Here is a 25,867-nt window from a genome sequence, read left to right as displayed (position 1 = left end):
ACCTTTCCAAAGCCCACCCAGGGAAACGGCTGAGGTCAAGTCCAAAAGTTGGCCGATTTCTGCACACCTTGATTGATACTCAATCCTGACGCCCCTTGTCTTTCTTTTCCTAAAACCAACGCTTGATTTTCATCACTTGGTAAGGTTTCTGGGTTGCCCAGTGACTTCTCTCAGGTGGTCTGCTAGGGTCCCTCAAAGGAAGCCCCTCTATGCCCGCTGTGGAGGGTGGAACCACGGGTCCCCAGAGGCCGGGTCCAGCGCTTTGCAACGCCTTGGACACCCGGAGCGCCTGGGAGGCTCTGGAAGGGCCCCGCCTCTGCAAAACTGTGGCCTCGGGTGCAGGTCAGGGCTTGGTCCTGGGGGATTTCCTTTCAAAGGTGACTTAGGAGGGTAGCGCCCTCCCGGGCGGGTCCTAAATGGTGCGTTTTGGTCGAGTCAGCGAAACGCTGCGCCCAGCGAGCGAGCTAGCGGCGGCGGCGGCGGCGGCGGCGGCTGGCGGGGGAGCGCCCTCTCCCGCGCCCGCGCCCTCGCCCTCCACTCCCGCGCCTGGCAGCGGCGCGCGCGGGGCCATTTGCAGCCCAGGCAGCGTCGCGAGCAGCCGCGGCGCGCGAGCCCCGGGAGGGAGGCGGCACCGCACCATGGAGCTGAAGAAGGACGGAGGCAACGCGGTCACCATCGACATGCTGCTCATAGTGCACTCGGAGAAGCGGCGCGCGGCGCAGGGCGCGCACTTGGACCCGCAGGCCGAGCCGGGCGCGCGGCTGCAGAGCGGAGGAGGTAAACGCGCGCGCCTGGCCCGGGTCTCTGAATCCATCCCACCCTCCAACCCCCCCCCATGGGCAATGGGCACGTCGGCCTCTTCCCCCCCAAAGAGGGGACCAGCCCCCAGGGTGGGAGGGATCGCCTCGCCTGACCACCTCCCTCCCCAACACCACCAGTGAACCCAACCCTCTCCTCCGACACCGGCGTCCCTTGGCAACGCCGCGCGCGCGCGGCTCAGTGATTGTCCCGGGTTGACTCCCCGTGCAGGCAGGCCGATGGGTGCTTCGGTCACCTCGGGTGCCTGTTTCCTCCCTGAAGGGTGCAGGACGGGTTGGCAAAAGATCTTAGAGGAAAAGGGCAGGCCCTGGTGCAGGTCTTCACCGCAGCACGCGGTGAGGCAACAGGGACGGGAGAGGATCTGTGTACCCAAGACAGACTTTGGGATAGCTTTACAGTCTCAGTTTCTCCTTTCGTAACCCTGCCCTCCTGTCCCATTACACGTAAAAGACAGAAGATGGGTAAAGCGAACACAGGCCTGGGTGGGATGGGCTTTGAAGTCTCCTCTCCCAGTTTGAACTTGGCCTTCTTCGTCTCACTTGTTCTACAGACTTGGTGGGAAACTGAAAACTGATAGACTGGTGATAGCGTGGTAGTGGAAGACAGGACCAGCCTCTGCATTGTCTATGCACACGATGGGAAGAGCGTATACATAGCACACAACGGAGAAGTGTGGGGACCAGGGACCATGGCATCCTGGGTCTCTTGAGGGGACCTTTGAGACTGGCTTGAGGGTACACACAAGGCCGACTGCACCACGTTACACATGATGCTTCAAAACCACTTGCTATCAAACCACTTCTGCCTCTCACTTTCCCTCCAGTTGCAGAGCTCCTGCTGCAGCTCTGCCTCTGGCCCGGCTGTCCCCGGAGCCCTCAGAGCCCCTGGGCACCTTGGACACCCACTGCCCAGCTGCCCTGCTAGAGCGGCGGTTCTGTAGCTAGCCGTGCCCAGGCCGGACTGCAGCTCCTGCCTGGGAAGCTTCGCGAAGGGAGTCAGGAAAAGGAGATTGCAGGGGCTGAGAAGTTAATAGACGCTCCAGTCTGGGGAGGGACCGAGGGTCCTGGAGCTGCTGAGGTTAGCTGGCTCTGGTTCCTGCGTGCTGTCCCCGAGGAAGATGGCAGGTAGGTCTGCGTAGAAACAGCGGAGGGCATTAGCTTCTTGGAAATGAACTGCCCCTACTGCTTGTAGGACAATCCAGTGTGTGGGGAGTGAGGCCCTGTTTCAGGTCATCCCAGGAGTCCCCCCCACCAACCTTCCAGCCTCTTTGGATCGCAGCTGTCCTAAAGACTCTGTCAGTCAGAGGGCAAAGGACACAGAGTAGCCCAGGAAATGTGAGATACCAGAAGTGCCCTAAGAGGGAACTAACAGCCCCCACCAAACTCCACTCCAATGTACTTCAAACTTCCAGCATGACTCGGTGGAGAAAGCACCCCTCCTTAAGAGATAGTGATGTTTACCTACAGATAAAGTTTCCAGTGGAGGGAACTGTTGTCCCCTAGGCACATCAGTCTGCACCACAGTGGAGAAAAGCAGAAATGCCCGGCCTTTAAGGTCTGCTGGGTAGTAAAGAAGCACAGGAGATGCCAGGATAAGCCAGCCTGCACTCCTTCTCCTTGGAAAACAACGTAAGGAGGAAAACACGGAGCCAACGCCTGTCATGGGTGCACAAGATCCCAAAAAAGCCTGTGACAGCTTCTAGGCATCACCTCCTGTCCTCTCTACCAGCCAGTTCCCCCTCTGAGGAGCAGCCCTCCTCTGCCTTAGTAAATAAAGGCCTGAGCCCCGTGTCAGAAAAAAAAAAAGAACGAAGTTCTGTTACTGTCACAAGACAGAGGGACACGAAAGCAGGAAGAGTCACCAGGCATCGAAACCGCAAGGCCGGCAGACGCTCCCTCTGCTTTCCTCTAGGGCCCTAGCATTTCCCCAGCTGGGCCCCTAGAGCACTTCGCAGAAAGCACGCCTTGGTGAGGATCGCTCCCATGTTCCCGTGGCAGCCAAGGGCATAGCCTAGTGCACCAAGCCAGAATAGATAGCTCCGGGTCCAGCAAAAGCCAAGGTGGGGGGGGGGGGGCGCGTATAGGCAAGAGTTCTAAGTGGCAACCCACGCACCTTGACCGTGAAGGACTCTGCGGAAGCAAGAGGGCCCGAGGGGGACTTAGGGGACTCTGAATGGGTGAAAGGTTGGAGAAGCAGGCTCGAGACTGAGCTTCTGGGAACACCGCCCTAGCACATGCTGTGAGAGCTGGTCTGGTGGGGAAACCTCTGCCGCCACCAAGGTGCACTCGACACTCTTTCCAGGCCAAGAACTCACTTCTTTTATGGCAGTGGCTCCCACTGCCAGGACATATGTCAGTTCTGGGCCAGGAGCTCAACCTCCCGGCTTCCACTTCCAGCCACTGCCTTTCTCCATTGCATCAGCACCAGCATGGGACACGGGTGAATGGGCTGGATGGGCCTCATGTCCATGCTGTAGCTGCAAGGGAAGCTGGGAAAGCAGCAGCTGTCACTTTTGGTTCCCATGGGGTTAGGCAGTCTGTGTCTATCCTTGCCTCACCCCCTATTACAAAAAGTCCCCATGTTGTTAATTCTACTAATAATAATAAGCATTTTTAAGAAGTCCCCAGACAGATGTGGTGGTATACACCTTTAATCCCAGCACTTGGGAGACAGAGATAGGAGGATTGCTATGAGTTCGAGGCCACCCTGAGACTACATAGTAAACTGCCGGTCAGCCTGGGTTACAGTGAGACCCTACCTCAAAAAAAAAAAAAAAAAAAAAAAAAAAAAAAAAAAAAGGTCCCAAGTAGGGGCTATGCAACATACAGAAATGAGTGAGCAGAACAGAGCAATTTCTTCAAAAATAATTCTTTTGATGTGTTGGAGGTGTGGTAGTGAGAGTTGAACATCTTTAAAAGCAACAATTTGTCATGGAAAAATCCTGACAACCAACTCCACCATCATTGAAAACTACCATTCTAACATGTCTTATTTTAATGCTTTTATTTGGGGGGTTGATCCTCAGAAGTTTCCCACTCAAGGGCACCCTGCCTTGGATACTAAGAGGGCCACATTCTGTCAGCCCCACTTTAGCTCAAATAAGTTTTCAGGTGGTATACGGTGCCCACGTGGCTCTTGCGTTGGAACTTTTTCCATGGGGAACTACTCACACCAAGTTCTTTATTTTACAGGACCCCAAGGGGTCAGAAACGGGATCCGGAAATGGCAGCAATTAGAAGGAAATGATTTTCATGGTAACTTCTCTTTTATTTCTTTCTATTTTCTTTTCAATCTTTGTAATTCAGTACATGGAAAAATTACTGGAAGGGTTGGGTTTCATTTGCTGGATGACTGGCTCTGACATCTAACTGAGCAGAAAGTACCTTCTTGGGACTCTGCCAGAACTCTAAGGCCACTGTGAACCTACAAAGTTGTCCCTGGCATCAGGGCTCCTGCACTCCTGGAGGCTGTAGCTGGAGAGCAGTGCCATAAACTTGAGCACCCACTTGTTTCCTGGCTGAGCTGTTGGGGTGGACTTGGCATCGCTTGAAATGGTGAAGTGTGCATGTGTCCCCATGGAAGGCATGCTGATCCATCTTTTGAAATGTTTTCTGAACAGAGAAAATGGTGGCCTGCCTTGGAATAGCATGGCTTGAAGCCTAGGGTGGAGTCAATCGAAGGTTCTGTAGCTCCCTGCCGGCCTGTGCTTCAAAAGTCAGTAACAAGTCAGATTCCAATGCTTCTTCTGGGGCTGCAGGCAGAGCTTAATGGTAGAGTGCTTGCCTGGCACACATTAGGCCCTGGGTTCAATTCCAAGTACCACAGGGGGAAAAAAAAAAAAAAAAGCAAACAAACAAACAAGCCTCCTCTTTGGTGCCAGGCATCTTGTCTTCCCTGCAGGGCTAGGATCTCTCCAGAACACTGTAGATGAGCCAGCTAGAGAAGGCTTTGTTCTGTACCCCCCGAATTCATCAGCCCAACCTCCAAGGACAGACATCAGTGGCGTTGTACGTGATAGCAGGTAGAATTCTAGTAGAGATCTGACCACCACTCCCAGAGCCCCATTCTGGAGCTCTGTCAGACCCCGGCTGTGTGAGCCCTGGAATCAGTTTGACTGACCCTTCACCAATGGCGAGATAGGATTGCAACTGAGTAAGAATGAATAGCTTCTCTGCCACCTTGTGATGGTGGCAAAAAAAAAAAAAAAGGAAGGGTAAAATTATGAAACTAAGTTCACTCATTCATTCCCTCAGTGACTATGTTTATTGCTTACCGGTGACAAGCACAGTTTCAAATGTTGAAGATGAAATAGTGAACAAGTTAGTCAAGAACCTGGTCTTCAGAGGTCTGTGTTAACATGATTGGATTAACTGCAGTAGGTTCTTAAAATCAGGCCATGAGGAACTTACTTGATTCCCTTACCTTGTTCATAGATAGGAGACATCATCAACACACACACACACACACACACACACACACACACGCACACACACACACACACACACACACACACACAGATATCCACATCCTAGCTAACAGACATGAACCCATCACATAGTAAGCATTCCAACTTCAACTCTACTGAGGAAGATGTCCCAGCTAGTAAAATTATGCAGTAGGCTAGTGGGAATTCTAATAAGGCCAGACCTCTAGAAACCTGTGAGCCACAGGAATGGCCACTCAGAGCATGGCAGCATGCCAGGACAGTGTGTGAGCAGGTAAGTGGGCAAAACAAGCTGCAGGTGGGTGCAGAGACAGAGTACACATCCGTGTTCATCACCATTCCCTCTTACCTTGTGTGAGTCATCCGAAAATCATCTTAGAGCTTCTTCTCGGGAAATATTCTGAATTCATTCTACTTTCACCACCTTCCAGATTCCTGATCTGGTGAGAGGTTAGTGGTAAGACTCAGCAAACCACAATGAGATGGAGTAACTATTGCAAAACTGATGCTAGATGCTTAGAAAAGACCCAAGGTGGTTCTTAGTATGAGGTATCAGTCCATAGAGAGTGAGTAAAACAGTTCTTGCAAAACCACTTGCAAAACCACTTGCAGGGCTGGAGAGGTGGCTCAGCAGTTAAGGCGCTGGCCTGTGAAGCCTAAGGACTCATGTTCCACTCTCCAAGTCCCACGTGAGCTAGATGCACACTGACGCAAACATGCGCACAAGGGGGCGCACACATCTGGAGTTCTATCGCAGTGACGGGAAGTCTTGGCATGCCAATTCTTCCTCACCCCCCACACACTCTCACTCTCTTACTCTTGCATTAAAAAAAAAAAAAAAAAGGCAGTCTGTTGGGCTTGCCTCAAAAACAAAAAAATAACTTGCAGACTAAGGATTTGGCATAAATGCAGGACTGGAAGAAGGATCTACAGAGCCTGAGTTCAGAAAGCAACATAGCTCTATAGACACTGGAAAGACTCAAAACTCATCAAAACAGAAAAGTAGAGGCTGCTGAAAGCTCCGTGGTAAAAAGACCTGTAATGAGCCCTCCAAGGCTCACTGCAGAAGAAGCGGTGGGAAGAAGGGAAAAAGCACAGGGCGGGAAGGTGAGGCATTGCTCCCCCTCCACAGAGACTGACTGGTGATTTCATAATCCCGCAGTGATTACCAGTCACCCGTGGAGGAGGGCCTCAGTGAAATGGGAGCCGAGGAGCGAGGACATACAAGTATAACCCCATGGGAATATGACGCAATCGCAATGCTATATGAAAGTTCTCAATTTTAAGAAAAATAAGCATCATAGTTCTCCCACTCCACCAATATAGGTAGTTGAAAGTAAAGCTTCATTTATTTTTCACTGATATAAATATATGCATGCAGAACGTTGGGTTAAAGCTTCTTTTATATTTTCAAATATTGAAGGGGCCCTTTGATCATACCTGTCTTGTGAGTGCCCAAGATACCCAGGGCTGAACTGCCCAGTCCTAGCAGCTGGTAGAAATTCACGTCAAAAGGAAGTAGCTGGTGGCACGTGCTGCTTGAGTGTGCACAAATGTGGCTGAACATGGCAGCGATCCAAAGGGGCACATTTTTCCCCTGTTGATGCCATGTATACTCCTTGGGCTTGGGTGTTGGCAAGAGTGAGGGTGGAGGAGCCTGGAACGCTCCAAACTTTTGCAAGCAGCAGGTGTTTGGTCTGGGCCACCAGCACCCGGCCCCTCCCTCCATAGCTTGCCCAGCAACGGGTTTCCCCGGCTGTGATTGGCTGCTCTCCTTGGTCCAGGCTGGAGTCTGCCTAGCAGCAGTGTCCGATGCCGTACAGCTACAGGGAAACCAGTTGTGTCACCCTGACTATAAATACCCTGCAGAAACCATGCCAGCCAATCACCCTCCTTGAGGATTCCCTTCCCAGATCCTGTTTCCTCCTGGAGATGCAGCCAGCTGTGCCCACAGAAGCAGCCTTCCTGTCCTTGCCTGGGTCTGGCCTACAGCTCCAGCCCAGCATGCCACATCAGTCCACATTGGCACATAGAGACAGTGGAGTTGGCCTGAACTAAACAACCATGGTCTGAGGGCCTTGGGGACCCAGTTGGGCCCATTCATAGGAGAACTCTGAAGCACATAGACTTTTCCAGGGCAAGACCCTGCTTGGTGGACCCGAACCCAATTCAGTGCATCACCTACCCACCTTAACAGTCCTCTGCTTGGGCTCAGGCATGGGAAATAATGAGTTGCCAATCTGATTGGCTGTATGTTCAGGACAGTACCCTTGGCTGGAGGCACATTAATTCCTAGACTGAAACATTTGTCCCACTGGCCACTTCCAGTGATAGCCCTGCCCCACTGCAGGCCACCAGAAGGCCATAGGATCAGGCAGTAGTAACGGAGGAATCTTTTTCTTCCATAATTCTGGCTTCCCCCAGGCCCTCCCCATCCCCCTGAGGCAGAAGATCAAGGGCAGCCTTAGCAAAAACAGGCCATAGGCCAAGAAGCAACTGTAAAGCAGAAATGAAGGAAAGAGCATGCTCAGGATGGGCAGGGAGGCCTGTGGCAAGAACTAGACATCTCTCTTCAGCAACCTGACCCCACAGGCTGGAAGAACAACTCTGTGCCCCAAAGACAGAAATACCCCAAGTGTGTGCCCTGAAATGTCAGTGAAACTGAACCAAACTGAACACCTTCTACACTCCAAGGCAGGCCATTGGTCTGTACACCCCAGCAAGAGGCTGAGCCAGAAGTTCGGAAAGCTGGGGTTCAGGCACCATGCTAGAACCTCCCAGCCCACCCCACAGAAAGGTGTGATCATTAGTGAGGCATCTGTATATGAGAAAGTGTTTCAGAAACTGTGATGAGAAGTGGCTCCACAGACTACTGCAGCAAATCGCCCTGTGCTTTCTCCTGCTGAGAGGCAGGAGGGGTGTGCACACACAGGCTCCCAGGGGTGTGACTGTACTGGCTAACAGGGCAGGGGGCATACCATGGAAGTATGCCCATGAGTATACCCCTTTGGACCAGGCCCGCCTGTGGGTATGCTTGGCGTCAACTGCCTACGTTTCTTGTAGTTGCACACAGCTCCCATGTCTCTGCCCAGGGACATTCTACTTTGGTTCCAGTGGTCACAACAGCCTTCTCCATCTTCCTTAAACAGGAAACCTGGCAGAGAAGCATCATCTTCAACAGCCTCAGGTCATCACTTCCTATGACAACCAAGGTAAGTGACTCATTGCTAGCTATGATATCTCTTGGGGAAGTGTGTCTAGATCTGCTGCCCTGGCTAGAAAGCCCAGGGTATGGGGCTCATTCAAACTGTGGGAAGCAGTTCCTCTCTGCTCTATGAAGGTTGGAGTATCGTTTTGTCTCCTAACATCCCAAAGGAAGCACTGAGAGGCTATGCAGTCCAAGTCTATGCTTCATTAGCCATCAAGAAATGAAGTCCCAGGGGCTGGGAAAATGGCACAACTGTTACCAGTGCTTGCTTTACAAGCCTACTAGCCTGGGCTCAGTTCCCAAGCCTCCCATGTAAGCCAGATGCAAAAAGTGACACAAATGTCTGGTGTTCGTTTGCAGCAGCAAGAGGCTCTGGCACACCCATACATGTATACACACATGAAGGAAGGAAGGAAGGAAGGACGGGAGGGAGGGAGGGAGGGAGGGAGGGAGGGAGGGAGGGAGGGAGGGAGGGAGGGAGGGAGGGAGGGAATGAGGCAGGGGAGTCAGGAAGTCCTTGGAACCCATCATCAACATCATCATCACTAGAGCCAATGTTTATTGGGTACCAGCCCATTCACACATCTATTTACATGCATTTTAATCCTGTTTGATAAGTACTCTCACTGTTTGCAGTTAAATAACTTTATTAGCATAGTCAAGCAGTGATTAACATTCATATCTATTATGTCACATCATATAAATTTGAATACAAAATTATTACAGTACAATATATATTCTCTGCATGATCCAAAATAACTGCCCTCGTTTGACAGATGAGGAAACCAGGGCTTAGGATGGCTGTCATGTAGCCAACATCACATGGCCAGCAAGTGTCAGGGCCACTTATCCTCACTCCCACCAAGGTCTCCACCATTAGCCTTCACATGGCTGGAGTCCACAGCTCCTCTGGAACCCAACAACCTCTCACTGCTGGTTCACAGTGTCCAGTCCTCCTTCACCCTGAGCCCCAGGTTTCATGACCTCTCCTGAGACTGAGCCTGAACAGGGTCACCCCCAGCAAAGCAGAGCAATGGAGCCCTTCCTTGAGAACGCTCATTGTCCCAAGACTGGGGACTCAGGAAGCTCAGACAGGGCCATTTCCAGGGTAATGCTGTAGTTGACTGGATCTGAGAACATGATAAGATAATCAAGAGGGTTCCACAGCCATGGCTAGAGGTGAGGCCTGGTTAGAGACTCACACTCACCATGGCCAATGACTCTTCTATGACGTCTGGAAAGTGTGCCGCCGTTTCTCATAGTGCTGATGCCCTGACCTGTAAGCAAATCATACGATAGCATCCAGGGCCATTGGGCAAGGCCCTGGGGGTGGAGAACCTCTCAGAGAAATGCAGCTGACCCAGCACCTTCCTCAGAAAGACACCAGCAGATAGTAAGAAAGGACCAGTCAACTTGGATCACCAGCATGAAGGAGCCAGCTTCCTGTACAGTCTACATCAGTATCTCTTGAGGCCAGAATTCATCGGATCACATCTCCAGGACAGACCCTGGAACCCACTTGATTGGTCCACCAACAGCTGCCACTTGTCCTTCGCACAAAGACCAATCTGGGCCCTGCTGCTTCTTTGCAATCTACTTAACTGCACAGGCTCACCACAACACACCCCACCCTGCTAGAAAGAGAGTGGGCAGGAAAACACTCACCTCACTTAGGGAACAAGCAGAGATTCCCGCCCTGGTAGAGCCAACGTCCCAGTGAGGGGATGGGAGCAGTGCTAACAGGTACCTGACCGTGAGTCAGGGCAGGAGGAGGGTGGGGGAGGGGCCATAGGTCATTTTCCTGCAACTCCTATAGCAAATTTCTACCAAGTTGGTGGCTTAACACAGCGCCGATTTGTTCTCTTACATTTCCATGAGTGAAGAAGTCTGAAACTGGCTTCAGTGGGCAAAAGGCAACGTGTCAGCAAGGCTGTAGGCTTCTGGAAGCTCTGGGGGAATCCATTCCTCACCTCCCTCTGCTTCTACGGGCTGCCAGCATTCCTTGGCTTTTGGCTGTGTCATTCCAGTCCCTGCTTCCATTATCACATTGCCTTCTCTCCTTATAAGTAGCTAGACCTCATCCTGTCTCCCTCTCAAAAAGTTAAGTGGTTGTGTTTAGGGTCCAACCTGATCATACAAAGTAATCATTCCACCCTGAGCTCCTCTGTTTAATCGCATCTAAAAAATCTCTTTTGTCACAGAAGGCAACAGTCTCAGATTCTGGAGACTCATTTTTTAAGCATATTTTTATTTATCTGAGAGAGGGAGGAGCAGAGAGAGAGAGAGAATGTGTGTGCCAGAATTTCTTGCCTTGCAAATGAACTCCAGACACATGCGCTCCCTTGTACATCTGGGTTACATGGGTCATGGAGAATCGAATCTAGGTCCTTTGGCTTTGCAGGCAAGTGCCTTAACCACTAAGCCATCTCTCCAGCCCTCCGGAGACTCTTTTTAGTGTGTGTGTTGGTGTGTATACATGGGTGTGCACATGCACATGGAGGCCAGAGATCAGCATTGATTGTCTTCCTCTGTCATTCTCCCCCCTGTTTTGTGAGACACGGGCCTCTCATTAACCTGGACCTCACTGATTGAGCCAGACTTAGCTAGTCAGCAAGCCCCAGGGATTTTCTGCCTTCACTTCCCCAGTGCTGGGATGACAGGCTTCTGCCGCCATGCTCAGCTTTTCCATGGGCTCTGAGGGTCCAAAGTCATATCCTTATGCTTGCTGAGTGAGGACTTTACCCTCTGAGCCATCGTCCCAACCCAGGTTCCAGAGATTCTGCATGTGGATCTTGAGAGATATCAATGGCCTGTGGCAGGGAACAGTTGAAAAGAGCAGGCAGGGATGGGGGTAGAGATCAGTGGTAGAGTATTTGCCTCACATATATTAGGTTCTAGGCTAGTCATCAACAGCAAACCCTCCCCACCCCCTGCAAAATATAAAAGGCCTTATTGAGACAACATCTGAGGGAGGAAAGAGGTGACTGAAAAAGCCCCCAAGGCATCCAGGGAAGAGCTTTCAGCTAGAGGAGCCACAGGCCTGAAGGCACTGGGCAAGAGCATGACCCGACAGATATAGAGAGCAGATGGTTGCAGCAGGAAAGGGAAGGAGGGGTATGGGCAGAGTGGGAACTAATAAGGAGGGCTGGAGAAATGGCATAGTGGTTAAGGTGTTTGCCTGCAAGCCTAAGGAGCCAGGTTCAATTTCCCAGGTCCCACGTAAGCCAGATGCACGAGGTGGTGCATGCGTGTGGAGTTCATTTGGGGTGGCTAGAGGCCCTGGTGTACCCATTCTCTCTCTGTATCTCTCTCTCTCTCTAATAAATAAAATATATACTTTTTAAAAAGAAAAGAATTAATAAGGAGTAAAGGCTGCAGAGATAGCTCAGTGATTAAAGACACTGGCTTGCAAAGCCTTATGGTCTGGGTTCAATTCCCCAGTACCCATGTAAAGCCATATGCGCCAAGTGGCGTATGTGTCTGGAGTTTGTTTGCTGTAGCAAGAGGCTTTGGCATGCCCATATTCTCTCTCTCTCTCTCTCTCAAACACACACACACACACACACCATTAAATAAATATTTTTTATGAAGAACAAGTAGGGAGTGCATCTCAGAGGACTCTGGACGGGACTTGTAGAGCCTGAAGACTGCCTCTGGTGTGCTAGCCTCCTATCTGAAAGTATCAGAATCACTAGAGTTTTCCACATGACAGCCTCCAGAAGGCAGAGAGTAAGCAAAGGAGGAAAGTTGGAACCAAGGTTGGAAAGATTGTAAGAGCCACAGAGTGGGTAGGAATATCCTGAGGCACAGTCCCCTGCTACCCCACAGGGTCTGACAGGCCTTCATGACCTTTTGGTGAATACCACTACCCCACTGGGGAGGGTCTCCAGGGAAACAGGAGCTGGGGAAAGGGGGTAAAGAAGAATAACCTATTCTAATTAACATACAATAAAAATTAATATAAAAAAATAAAACTCCCTAGGGGCATTATATTAGTAATCTGGACAAGAGGTATTCTCACAGAGTAGACTTGGGGTGCAAAGAGAAAGAGGGGAGCCAAGGATTAAGGACTAAGCAATGGGAAGGTAAAAAAGCAGACTGAGGAAGAAACTCAGCTCCGCTGAGTCTGGTGCCAGCCCCTGGCTATCCAGAAAGCAGTGTTGAGGATGCTGTATTCCGTGTGCCCTTTTTCCACTCTTCCTGAGAACAGTGAAATCCTTGAGTGCTGTCTGTGGTCCCCATGAACCTCAGGGTAGCTTTCCTGGAAGTTCTTTCTGACTCCATCAAAGTAACAGACCAGAGGTTGAGTACATGTTGTGTGTCACGCATTGAGCTAAGCTCCTCTCTAATGCCCCCGGCCACATGTTCCCACATTTCCCCTGCCTTGCAGATGCTGAAATTAAGGCTCATGGAGGCCCAAATAGCTTGCCTGCCTCTCCACAATTAGAAAATGTCCTACACAGGAGTTGACTTATTGTCTGTGTGCTCCCAAAGCCAGTAAGCTTAGAGGCCCTGGTGTACCCATTCTCTCTCTGTGTCTCTCTCTCTAATAAATAAAATATATACTTTTTAAAAAGAAAAGAATTAATAAGGAGTAAAGGCTGCAGAGATAGCTCAGTGATTAAAGGCACTGGCTTGCAAAGCCTTATGGTCTGGGTTCAATTCCCCAGTACCCATGTAAAGCCATATGCACCAAGTGGCGTATGTGTCTGGAGTTTGTTTGCTTCTCCACCATGTGGCCTCCTTCATACAGGACAGGAACCAATCTGGGGGTGGGGGCATATGGGGTGGGGGCATACTCGCATTGTGTACACACGTGCCTCCCCACAAGAAATCCAAGGTTTCACACAGAGCTTAGTGCTCTGAATGGTTCAGCTATTCCCCTACTCCTTGGATTTACCACTCGATGGTAGATGGTAGATTTTTATGCATCAGGTGACAAAAAAAAATAATCCCATTGGAAATTTGGACCTTCCCATGAAAGGTTTTAAAAGATGGATCTACAGTGGGTCTGTGGGCTGGGTAAGAGGGCAGTTAATCTGCAGGACATCCTGTAAGTTCAGGCTCCAAAAGTGATTGTCAGAGCTTCTGCCCTTCTTGGTCCCCAGCCCTTGCTCCATATGGAACTTTGATCCTGAAATGAGCACGCCTGGGGTTGAACTGCTGTATTTCTAGACCTGGGGCTTCCCGTGGAGCTCTGCCGTGCAGAAAGACTCATGAGCGGCGCTGTGTTTTTAAGAGCGCATGCCAGGAGCAGCGTGGGCTTCAAGAGACGCCTCTCATCAGCCGCGCCAGCATGGGCCCAAGAACCTTTCATCAGACGCAGCTCTGAGTTGTGACACTCTGCGTTGTCACCTCCGAACCACAGCTGCTGTGTGGGGCCTTCGTGTTGCATGTGGCAGTACCCAGGGAGGGCGGTGCTCAGTTAATGTTCCACACAACTAAGGCTGTCACCATCTAACATGCTTGTTCCCTGGATGTCGTCACTTACTACCTCCCAACTACTGTTATCCTTCCTGGGCAGAGCCACAGTTGAATACCTAGCTGGGGTCTGTTTAAAGAGGGGTGTGTGTGTGTGTGTGTGTGTGTGTGTGTGTGTGAGATAGGTGCAATGTGTGTTCAAGTATGAGTCCAGGTACACTTGTGCCATGGCATGTAGATGGAGGGCAGAGGACAACCTCAAGGCAGTATTCTCTGATTCCACCTTGTTCTGAGACAGGGTCTGCCATTCTCATTGCTTTTCACCACGGTGTTCCCAGGCTAAGTGGTCCATGAGCTATCCAGAAGTTGTCCTGTCTCAGCCTCCCTTCTTGCCATAATCACAGTGGGGTCGCAGAAGCCCACCACAGCTTCTGGCATTTTTAAAAAATAGTTTTATTTCTTCATTTGTGAGAAGGGAGAAAGGGAAAGAGAGAGAAGGGGCACACCAGAACCTCTTGCCACTACACATAAATTCCAGGTGCATGCGCTACTTTGTGCATCTGGCTTTCCATGGGTACTGGCGAATTGAACCCTGGGCCAGCAGGCTTTGCAAGCAAACACTTTAACTATTGAGCCATCTCCCCTGCCTGCTCCTGACTTTGATGTGGGGTCTGGGCATCTGAACTCAAAAACTCAGGCTTGTATGGGCTATCTCCTCAGCCCTGTTTAAGAGTATTTTTTTTTAATTTTTATTTTTTGTTCATTTTAATTTATTTAGTTGAGAGCAACAGAGAGAGAAAGAGGCAGAGAGAGAGAGAAAGAGAGAGAGAGAGAGAGAGAGAGAGAGAATGGGCACGCCAGGGCCTCCAGCCACTGCAAATGAACTCCAGATGCGTGCGCCCCCTTGTGCATCTGGCTAACATGGGTCCTGGGGAATCGAGCCTCAAACCGGGGTCCTTTGATTTCACAGGCAAATGTTTAACTGCTAAGCCATCTCTCCAGCCCAAGAGTATTTTCTTTAAATCATAAATGCTTTAAGTAAGGTTTTCCTGACTCCGAACTACTGTAGAAAAATATTTCCAAGGCAGCAAACCCAGGTTGTAAATGTAGCCGTCTGCTGCTGTAGGAAGGCTTCCCAAACACCTAGAGTAAATGATGGCGAGTGTCTAGCGTGAATCCTGGGGCTTCCACACACGCGGATCTGACCCTATATGTGCACACTCACATTCACACCCACACGCGTGCCTGGCGGTGTTTGTTAATTGATCTATACGCTCCCAGAAGCCACTTCCAATCAGTCAAAGTTAATGAATAGCAAGAAGCCTGTTTGCCATCCCCGCATTAGATATTCTGAGCAAATTAGGACTTGAGACAAATCCTGATGGAAACCTGGAGCGACACAGAGAAAGGTGGTGTGGGAGATGTCGCCTGACTGAGCGAAAGACAGCCTTGAGCAAAGCCTGTGCGGAGCCGGTGACCCTGCGTGCGTCTCCGCTTCTGGAAGAGAAGGGGCGGAAAAGTTGTAGCACTGAGGATAAAGGCCTGGAAGCCACACTTCATAGGGTTAGCAAGAAATAATCCCGAAAATGTTCTCATTATGACGGCCAAAACCAGTTTCACAAGTGTTATTTGGGTGATAAATGAAAATAAATGAGAGGCCAGCCAGGTCACCTCAAGTCCCAGGGAGAGGCTCTGTTATGTTTGATGAATGGCCAAGATCAATATGATGGTGTCTGCTATTCTTAGAGTTTAGATCTGACTCTCTGTGATAAAACATTGGTCAGATTAATGGGGCTTTTTTTTTTTTTCACTTAAATTTAGAATTTTATTTGATTTTTCTCTTTGATTTTTTTGAAGTAGCATCTCACTCTAGCCCAGGCTAACCTGGAACTCACTTGGTAACCCCCAAACTCATACCAATCCTCCCACCTCAGCTCTCCTGTGCTGGGTTTAAAGGCACGCACCCCCGCACCCAGCCAGTTTTATTTTACAAAGGAGTCTCAGGTCAGCACATCCTCTCTCTCCCACACTCCTTCAGGAAGCATGAAGAGCTAGTGAATGCTGCGTCCCTTGACACAGGGGCCAGAGGAGACCTCCGGAAGCCCTCACGTGTGTGTGGAAGAGAGCAGGATGCCAGTGTAGGGTTGGAAAGCTTGGCGTGTGCAAAACAGGCCTTGCAGCAGCCTGAACCTCATGGCTATGTGAGGAACTGCAGGAAGGAGAGAAGGGATTCACACAGTGATGGGAAGAGCTTCCGGCCCAGGCCCCATCTGCCCACGACACCTCAGTGTCAGCCCTGGAAGGGCTGTCACCACATTGGGCTTTTCAGCACCCTCCTTCATAAAAGAAAGATGTGGCTAAAATGGGAGTGGTTGGAAACTCTTGGACATTGTGAGAAGTTTGGGGAAGAGCTTAATTGAACTCTATTGCCAACAAGTTGTTCATATTCACAGCTCTCTAAGCTTAGGGAGATCATCCCAGCCCAGCATTCTCTAAATTGTGCTGAACCAAACCAAACTGCAGCTGGGTGTGGTGGTACACACCTTTAATCCCAGCACAGGGGAGGCAGAGATAGGAGGATTGCTGTGAGTTCAAGGCCAGTCTGAGACTCCGTAGTGAATTCAAGCCTGGACTTCTTTGTTGCAGGGCTTCTCAGAGCACTGTGGATCGGGATGTAAAGTTGGAGAGATGGTGGATATATTTTTCAGTTCATCTTTTACAAGGCACCTTATAGCCATGTCACACTTTTTGAAAAATAACCCAGACAGAGATTCGTGTAGGGAGAGTAATGAGGTAAAATAAATCAAGCCCACACAGGGGCAGTATTTGCTATGGATGGTGAGGGTACCCAGTCCCCTGACCTGGTTCTTCCATGCATTCTGAAATACATATCTTCACCATAAAAATCACAAGGCTAACAGTGATCTACTAGATCCAAACCTCAAAAATGCATGTGAACCCCTTCAAAGCAGTAACAGGGAGATCACACTGTCTCTTTAGTCTGTTTAGTGCTCAGGGCAAGTTTATAAGGCATTAAAAAAAAAAAAAAAAACAGGCTGGAGAGATGGCTCAGCAGTCAGGCACTTGCTTAAAAGCATAAAGACCCGAGTTTGATCCCCTAGTACCCACCTAAAGCCAGATACACCATGTGGCACGTACGTCTGGAGTTCTTTTGCAGTGGCAGGAGGCCCTGGAGATCGCATTATCTCTCTCTCTTTGTCTCTTTCCCTCTTTTACTCACTCTCTCAAATAAATAAATAAAATTAGGGGTGGAGGGATGGTATAGCAGTTAAGGTGTTTGCCTACAAAGCCAAAGGACTCAGGTTCGATTCTCCAGGACCTATGTTAACCAGATGCACAAGGGGGTGCATGCATCTGAAGTTCATCTGCAGTGGCTGGAGGCTCTGGCGTGCCCATTTTATCTCCCTCTCTCTCTCTCTCTCTCTCTCTCCCTCTTTATCTGTCAAATAAATAAGTAAAAATAAAATATTAAAAATAAATAAATAAAATTATTAAAAAATCCATATTGTTTTTCTGCAGAAAAATGCTTGAAACACATTTATCAAAGTTAATAATATGAGTGCTTACACAATCAATAAATCAGTAGAAAAATAATCAACTCATAAAATGGGAATTTAAATGGCAAGTAAATGCATGAAGAGAACACTACACTAAAAATTAGAGAAATACACAAAGACAAAAATTTAAAGGATTTGCGGTTGGGGAAGAGGCTCAGCAGTTAAGTGCCTGAAAGAGTCTGGGACCATCTGAGCTTGACTCCCCAGCACCTGTGTAAGCAGCTATAACCTTAGTCCTGTGAGAAGCATAGACCAGAGAATCGCTGGAGCAAACTCCAGAATCAGTGAGAGACTCTATCTCAAGGAAACATGTGGATAATCAATGCTGGGGGGAGGCACCCAACATCCTCCTTTGGCCTCCATCCATGCACAGGGCACCCATCTGTACATACAAGCGCTTACACTGCACATACGCACCATACCACACACATGCAAAAATACTGAAGATTTTTTAAAAGCAAATGTCAGTGAGTGTACCAGTCATGCTTATGTCATATGCCACCAAAGAACTCGGCTGCCACCAGCGCTGACCAGCAGCCAAGCCTGTAGGTCAGCTGGACATTCTCTTTTGCCTGAGCCACATGCCCAGCTGACCTGGGCTCTTGGCTGGGCTTGTGCATTTGCCTACTGTCAGCTGGTGGGCTGGCTGAAGACCAGCTGGTCTCAGATAGCCTCGCCAGAGAGGCTCTGCTTTGCTCTGTGTGGTCTCTCGGCCTCAGCTTGGTGCATCCACACAGCAGTGCCAAGAATGCACACAAGCATGGCAAAGTCTCTTGAGGGCTAAGCTCAGAACTCGGATAATAACATCACTTCTACCACATGTTCATGGGCTACGCTAAGTCCAAAGGTCTGCCCAAATTCAAGGAATAGGAAAAAAAAAAAAGTCTCACTGGGAATTTTTCAATCAGTCACAGCAAGAATGAACAAAATGGGCAGTCTCTTGCCCTGTTGCAGAACTCATAAACCAATGAAATAGTTCATGTGAAAAGTTGGCCGATATCAAAAAGCCTTAAGACACAGGGGCCAGAGGAGCCCTCCGGAATATCTTTCACTGATATTTAACAGTTCTCTCAATGAGACTAATTTGAAAAGGTTTAATACTTTAATGATGTCTATATCAGAATGTTTATCCCATCAATGTTTATAATAGGAAAGCATTTGGGAAATGTAAAATATCTAACAAAAAGTAACTGCTTAAATGGACTATATAGGTCATCTCTAAAACAGAGCATTATGTAGTCACTTAAAATGGAACATACAACTGCACTGACTAACATGAAAGATTTTTAAAAAGAGGCTGCAGAGCCATAGAGTGGAAGGAGTGCCCTGAGGCACAGCCCCCCACTACCCTACAGGGACTGACTGAGCCTTCATGACCCCACAGTGACTACCATGACCCCACTGAGGAGGGTCCCCAGGGCAATGGGAGCAGGGGTGAGGGGATAGAAGAGTATAACCTATTATAATACATACAGAATATTTTCTTTTAAGAAAAGTTACGGGATGGAGAGATAGCTTAGTGGTTAAGCGCTTGCCTGTGAAGCCTAAGGACCCGGTTCAAGGCTCGGTTCCCGAGGTCCCACGTTAGCCAGATGCGCAAGGGGGTGCACACATCTGGAGTTCGTCTGCAGTGGCTGGAGGCCCTGGCGCACCCATTCTCTCTCTCTCCCTCTATCTGTCTTTCTTTCAGTGTCTGTCTCTCTCAAATAAGTAAATAAATAATGGACAAAAAAATATTTAAAAAAAGAAAAGTTACAAGCTGGTTGTGGTAGTGCATGCTTATAATCCTACTGGAGGCAGGAAGACTGGGAGTTCAAAGTCATCCAATTAGAGACTGCCTTTAATCCTAGCACTTGGAAAGCAGAGGTAGGAGGATCACCATGAGTTCAAGGCCACCCTGAGACAATAGTGAATGCCAGGACAACCTGAGCTACAGTGAGACCCTGCCTTGAAAAAAAAAAAAAATAGAGATTGCCTGCCTGAGCTACATGAAATCCAATGTCAAAAAAAAGAAAAAGAGGGGCTGGAGAGATTGCTTAGTGGTTAAGGCATTTGCCTGCAAAGCCAAAGGACCTCAGTTCGATTTCCCAGGATCCACGTAAGCCAGATGCACAAGGGGACACATGCATCTGGAATTCGTCAGTGGCTGGAGGCCTTGGTGTGCCTATTCTCTCTCTTCCTCTTTCTGCCTCTTTCTTTCTCTCAAATAAGTTTTTAAAAAACACAGATCATAAATAGAATATTTACCATAATATTTATTTTGGATTTTTAAATGTACAAATTAAGTCTGAAAGGGCTTTTTCCTTTTGCCTTTATATCTTTTCATTCCATCCACATTCTTATTTTATTTAAATTCTACTTGGAGTTGTATATGTATGTTTTGGTTGGTTTTGTTTTTGTTTTTTTTTTTTTGCTTTTGGTTTAAAATAAAAGTGAATTTTTGTGGTGTGTGCTTCTTAGTTTAATACATGAATCCCATCATGTTACTATCACCATCATTAGCACTAGAACTGCTCTTCCTTCCAAGAAAATTCTTGTTATTCTTCAGAGCTCCTCTGTGTTGTTTCTCAATGTGAAGTTACCACAATAATCCATCTATTCACTCCCTGGAGCACATTTAGATATTTCTCAATGCAGTATAACAGATTGTCCATTTACTCCCTATAGGACATTGAGGTATTTCCAGCTTGGGGTGTGTGATGGTTTGATTCAGGTGTCCCCCATAAACTTAGTGTTCTGAATGCTAGTTCCTCAGCTGGTTTGGCAATTGGGGCCTCCTGGAGGTGATGTATTGTTGGGGGGGGGGAGCTTTTGGGTGTTATAGCCAGCTTCCCTTTGCCAATGTTTGGCATGCTCTCTTGTTTCTGCTGCCCACCTGATGTTGGCCAGGAGGTGATGTCTACCTCTGCTCATGCCATCGTTTTCCCCTGCCATTGTGGAGCTTCTCCTTGAGCCTGTAAGCCAAAATAAACCCTTTCCTCCCCCAAGCTGCTCTCAGTCAAGTATTTTCTGCCAGCAACGCAAAGCTAACTGCAATAGAGTGATTATGAACAGCCCTGCTGTAAACACTGAGGTTCAGGTTTTTGTGTGAACATGTTTTCATTTCTCTGTGTTAAATGCCCAGCAGCCCAATAGTTGGGTTTTAGGGCAAGTTCATATTTTCTTTGATAAGAAACTGTCAGCCAAGAGTGGTGGCCTGTCCCTATCATCCCGGTTCCTCAGGAAGTTGAATAGGGACTATCACTTGAGCTATGAAGTCAAGACCAGGTTGATCAACATAGTGAGACCTCAAGTCAAAACTAAACAACAAAGGAAATTACCAAACTATTTGCCAGAGCCACTGTACTATTTTACAATCCCAAAATCAGGTAGGAGATCCAGTATCATGACTTTAATATGGTATTGACAGCTTCTCTAGTGGACATGATAGATCATTGTTGTGTTTAATGTGCTTTTTTGTAATGGCTGATGATGCAATTGTCTTTTCACATACTTATTTTCCATTTTAAATCTCTTTTATGGTGAGATACACACACCCTCTTCTCCCTTTTTATTAATCAGAATGCTTTTGCATTTCTATAGAAAAACAATTTGCTAATTTATGTGGGTCAGTTTCTTGACTGCATCTGCTCCCTGGATCCACATCAGCACCCGGTCATTGGGATGACTGTTGTTCTATGAACACATCTTAAAATCAGGTAGCGAAGGCACCCTGGCCCTTTTCAAGGTGCTTTAGTTATTCTACTTGCAAGCCTTACCATCTGAATCTTAGAATTACCTTGGTGTATCTAGATAATTTCTCCAAGGAGTCTGATTGAAATGGCCTTAAATCTAGAGATGAATCTGGAGATATAATAACAACTTGACAATGTTGGGTCTTCCAATTCCTGATCATGGTATGTCTCTTCATTTATTTAAATCCTCTTTAATATTTCACCACACAGTTGTTGCTTATTTTATGCTTATGCCTGTTTCCACTTCTGAGCTGTGGAAAATGATAGCCTTTAAACTCATTTTCCAGTGTTTGTTGCTAATATGGAAAAATAAAACTGATTCTGTATTCTATTATGATGCTAAATTCAATTATTTCTAGGAGTTTTTCTTATATATTACTTGGGTTTTTATGTTACACAGATATAATCTGTGAATAAAAACAATATAGCTTTTTTTCTTTTTCTTATCTTATTTCATTGGGTGGTGCTTCCAGTACAACTTTGTTTGTTTGTTTGTTTTTGTTTTTCAAGTTCAGGTCTCACTCTAGCTCAGGCTGTCCTGAAATTCACTATGTAGTCTCAGGGTGGCCTCGAGCTCACAGCAATCCTCCTACCTCTGCCTCCTGAGTGCTGGGATTAAAGATGTGTGCCACCACACCCAGCTCAGTACAACATTATTAAAAGCAGTGGGGGTGGGCGTCTTTGACTGTCCCAAATATTAAAGAGAAAACATACTATTTTCTCCCTTTAAATATGATATTGGTTGTATACTTTTTGTAAATGTCCTTTTCAAATTAAGTATGTTCCCTTCTGTTCTTAGTTATGAGGTTTTCTCATGAGTATGGTTTTCTTCTTTATCCTAATATAGTGAACTGTGTTTATTAATTTTCAGATATTAAACCAGGTTTACATTCCCAAATCAAACCACATGTACTTGTGGTATATTAATCTTTACCTATATTGCTAGGTTTAATTTTTTTATGTTGAGTATTTTTGTGTTTATCTTCATAAAGGCTATTGGTCTGCAATGTTCTTTTCTAATGCTGTCACTGGTTTTACATAAGGTTAATGCTGGTCTCATAAAACAAGTTATGAGGTGTTTAGTCCACTTCTATTTTTTAATGATCTTGTGAAAATTTGGTAGTATTTCTCTGTAAACATTGATTAGAATTTTCCATAAAAACTACAAATGCCCTGTTTTTAAAAAATGAAAGGTTTTTTAAAAGTTTAATTTTAAAATATATATATATATGTGTGTATATATATATGTATGTATGTGTATATATATATATATACATACATATATATATACATATATATATATATATATATATACACATACATACATACATACATACATACATACATACATACATACATACATACATACAGGGCTAGAGAGATGGTTTAGTAGTTAAAGTGCTTGCCTGTGAAGCCTAAAAACCCATGTTTGATTCTCCAGGTCCCACATAAGCCAGACGCATGAAGGTGAGGCAAGTGCAAGGTTTCATGTGCCCACTAGGTGGCGCAAGCATCTGGAGTTCAATTCCAGTGGCTGAGGCCCTGGCATGCCAATTCCCTCCCTCTCTCACTCTCTCTCTCTCTCTAAAAAAATGATATACAAATGTTCAAGATATCTGCTTCTTGAATGAATCTTTGTAGTACTTTGAATTTTAAGAAATTGATTCATTTTATCCGAATTGTAGAATGAGTGTGCATAGAGATTTTGGTAGCATTCCCTTACTGTGGTAGTTTCCCTCATAGCCTCCTGCGTTTGTGATTAAGCCTCTTATTTAGTCCCTAACTAGTGGAGCCTTTGGGAGGTGGAGCCTTACAAGAGGTGGAGTGTCACTGGGGACGGGCCTTGAGGTTTAGTCATCCAGCCCCACTGAGTTTCAGAGCTAGCTCACGTAGCAAAGTTCCTGTCTGCTGGGTAAGAAAATGTGAGTGGCACCCTGGCTGCCCATTCTGTCATGCTTGTTCTGCCATCCCATGGTGAAATTGCCCCTTGGAACTCTAAGCCTGAAGAAACTCGTTCCCCCATGAGCTGCTTCTGGTATGATGTTTTCTTGCAGTAATGAGAAGTACATGCTATACTTACCAGCTTACTACTTGTACCGCTTTGCAGTGATGTTCCCCATTTCATCCTGGTTTTAGCTTCTGAATTCTTAGTTTGTGTTGTAGCTATATTTGTATTAGTCACTCTACAGTTTGACCATTTTTTCCTGACCTTTTCAAGAAACTAGCTTCTGGTTTTATTGAATATTCTTTATTGTTATTAGTTTTTAACTTTATTATTATTATTATTATTTTTATTTGTTTTTTCAAGGTAGAGTCTCACTCTTGTCTAGGCTGAGCTGGAACTAACTATGTAGTCTCAGAGTGGCCTCGAACTCACGGCAATTCTCCTACCTCTGCCTCCCAAGTGCTGGGATTAAAGACGTGCGCCACCACACCTGGCCGACTTTATTATTTATAACTCCTATAAACATAAACAATACACCATGACCATAATCCTCTCCCACTACCTTTCCTTTTCTCCCCTCCCAAGAAACCCCTCCCCCGAGTCCCTTCTTTCCAACTAGTGTTTCTTCTGTTTTGATGGCATCATTCTTTCCTCCTATTACACAGGTCTTTTATAGGTAGTGTCAGCCATTGTGAGGTTATGAATATCCATCTGCTTAGATGTAGAAACTTTGGTTTGCTGGTTTGACTTTGTTCTCAGAAACAAGAACTATTTGTATAATGAAAAGAAAGCTCTAGAACAAATCATGTTTTGCTATTTGAACATCTGATGTGGAGCAGTGTTCCCTTCCCAGCAGCACTGGTCTGAGGATGTCACCACTTCCTCTTTGCAGGGACGCAGCTGACTGTGGAGGTTCACCCCCGAGACACTGTGCCCCAGCTGCTCAAGAAGTTCTCCTTGGCTAAACGTACGTATGGACAGGGCTGCTCACGGAAGAGGCCTGACAAGCAGGCTGGAGGGCAATGGGCTGGGCCAGACCCAAACTCAAGTGTCTTCTGAGAGAGGGGAATTTATAAATGAGAAAAAGCTAGAAGCATGATCATTTTGTCCACAACCATTGTATTTATTGCTTTTCTGTTCCTGTGACCAAATACCTGAGAAGATGTAACTTAAGGGAGACAGGGTTTAGTATGACTTAAAGTCTAAGGAGAGAAAATTCATCCTAGAGGGGAAGACAGGTGGTTCCACGGAGGCAGGAGTGAACAGCTGGCAAGCCTTACCTCTCCACATCTTGCTGGAATTGAAAGCAGAGGACAGATAGTAAGGCTGGGCTGCAAACTTTAAGGCCCTGGGCTGGAGAGATGGCTTAGCAGTTAAGACACTTGCTACAAAACCAGAGGACCCAGGTTCAATTCCCCAGGACCTACATAGGCCAGATGCACAAGGTAGTGCATGGGTCTGGAGTTCATTTTCAGTGGCTGAAGGCCCTGGTGCACCCATATACTCTCTCTCTCTCTCCTCCTCACCTCTTTCTCTCTCATAAATAAATATATAAATGAAAATTAAACGTCAGGACCTGCCCTCATTGACCCACTTCCTCCAGCAAGGCTCTACCTCCGAAAGGGCCCACAGTCTTCCAGAATAGCATTGCCAGCTGGGAACCAAGTGTTGAAACACAAGAGCCCTTGGGGGACGTTTCATACCCCCCCAAATCACAACACCTAGCTTCCGCTGTTCCCGTAACTCTGGGATCAGACCTGGGTGACACAAAACGTGTAGTTAACGGCGCATTTCCTCACAAGAGCATCGTCATCACGTTTGCCAACTGCCGAAACTGCAGCACGTGCGATGCCAAGTCCTTTCTGCGCATTAATTTTGTGATGTCTTCACCTATGCCCCATGATATTCAGGTCAGCAGAGGGAGGGTTTAAGAACTGTGAAGTAACTGCCCAAGTTACCCAGCCTGAGGGCAGGTCAGCCTCCCCATCGAACACTGCAGCCTGTGGTCTTAGCCACGGAACTGCTGCCCACGTGGTGCCCAGATGATGCCTCTCTGCTCCCCACGCCATCTTCACCCTGCACATGCCCATCTTATTGGCTGATCCAGAACCTTCTGAGAAAGGGACGTTGTTGCAGTCAGGTTCTCATTGCTGGTAGCCATCACCCAACCAAGAGCAGCTTGTGGGGAAAAAGAGGTTATTGTGGCTTATAGGCCTGAGGGGAAGCTCCACAATAGCAGGGAAAAATGATGGCATGTGCAGAGGGTGGACATCACCTCCTGGCCCACATAGGTGGACAACAAGAACAGGAGAGTGTGCCAAACACTGGCATGGGGAAACTGGCTATAATACCCATAAGCCCGCCCCCAACAATACGCTGCTTTTAGGAGGCGTTAATCCCCAAATCTCCATCAGCTGGGAACCTGGCATTCAGAACATCTAAGTTTATGGAGGACACCTGAATCAAACCACCACAGAGGCCAAGAAGGGGTGGCTTCAGGGCAGCAAGGCACATGTCTACTACACATCTACTCAGTAGGCCAAATTCCTCTAAGACTGCCTCTGTGGTCCTCACAAGTCAGAATCCCAGAAAGGCAGGCAAGGGTGGCTCTCAGGAGTCCACTGAGGGCATTCACTTAAGCTGTGAAATCTTGGGCAAATGGCTTACCCTGTTTTTATTGTTTCATTGGATTTCTTTATAGAAAAGAAAGGAAATGAA

At 47.4% G+C, this 25,867-nt stretch overlaps 1 protein-coding gene across 1 annotated transcript in view; it reads left to right on the top strand.

The window, feature by feature from the left end:
- The first annotated feature begins 626 nt into the window (after window positions 1-626).
- The window catches only part of Ky (kyphoscoliosis peptidase), a 51,580-nt gene continuing 26,339 nt past the window's right edge, over window positions 627-25,867 (top strand). The window contains exons 1-4 of the mRNA XM_004664342.3: window positions 627-777; window positions 4,011-4,073; window positions 8,413-8,475; window positions 24,042-24,116. Coding sequence (XP_004664399.1) covers window positions 639-777; window positions 4,011-4,073; window positions 8,413-8,475; window positions 24,042-24,116 — 340 coding nt within the window. The 5' untranslated portion in view covers window positions 627-638. The remainder of the gene's footprint in view (window positions 778-4,010; window positions 4,074-8,412; window positions 8,476-24,041; window positions 24,117-25,867) is intronic.

The sequence above is a fragment of the Jaculus jaculus genome, chromosome 17 (genome assembly GCF_020740685.1).
Source record: "Jaculus jaculus isolate mJacJac1 chromosome 17, mJacJac1.mat.Y.cur, whole genome shotgun sequence".
Lineage (NCBI taxonomy): Eukaryota > Metazoa > Chordata > Mammalia > Rodentia > Dipodidae > Jaculus > Jaculus jaculus.
Note: the sequence above shows the minus strand (reverse complement) of the source record. Positions and strands in the feature narration are given on the sequence as shown.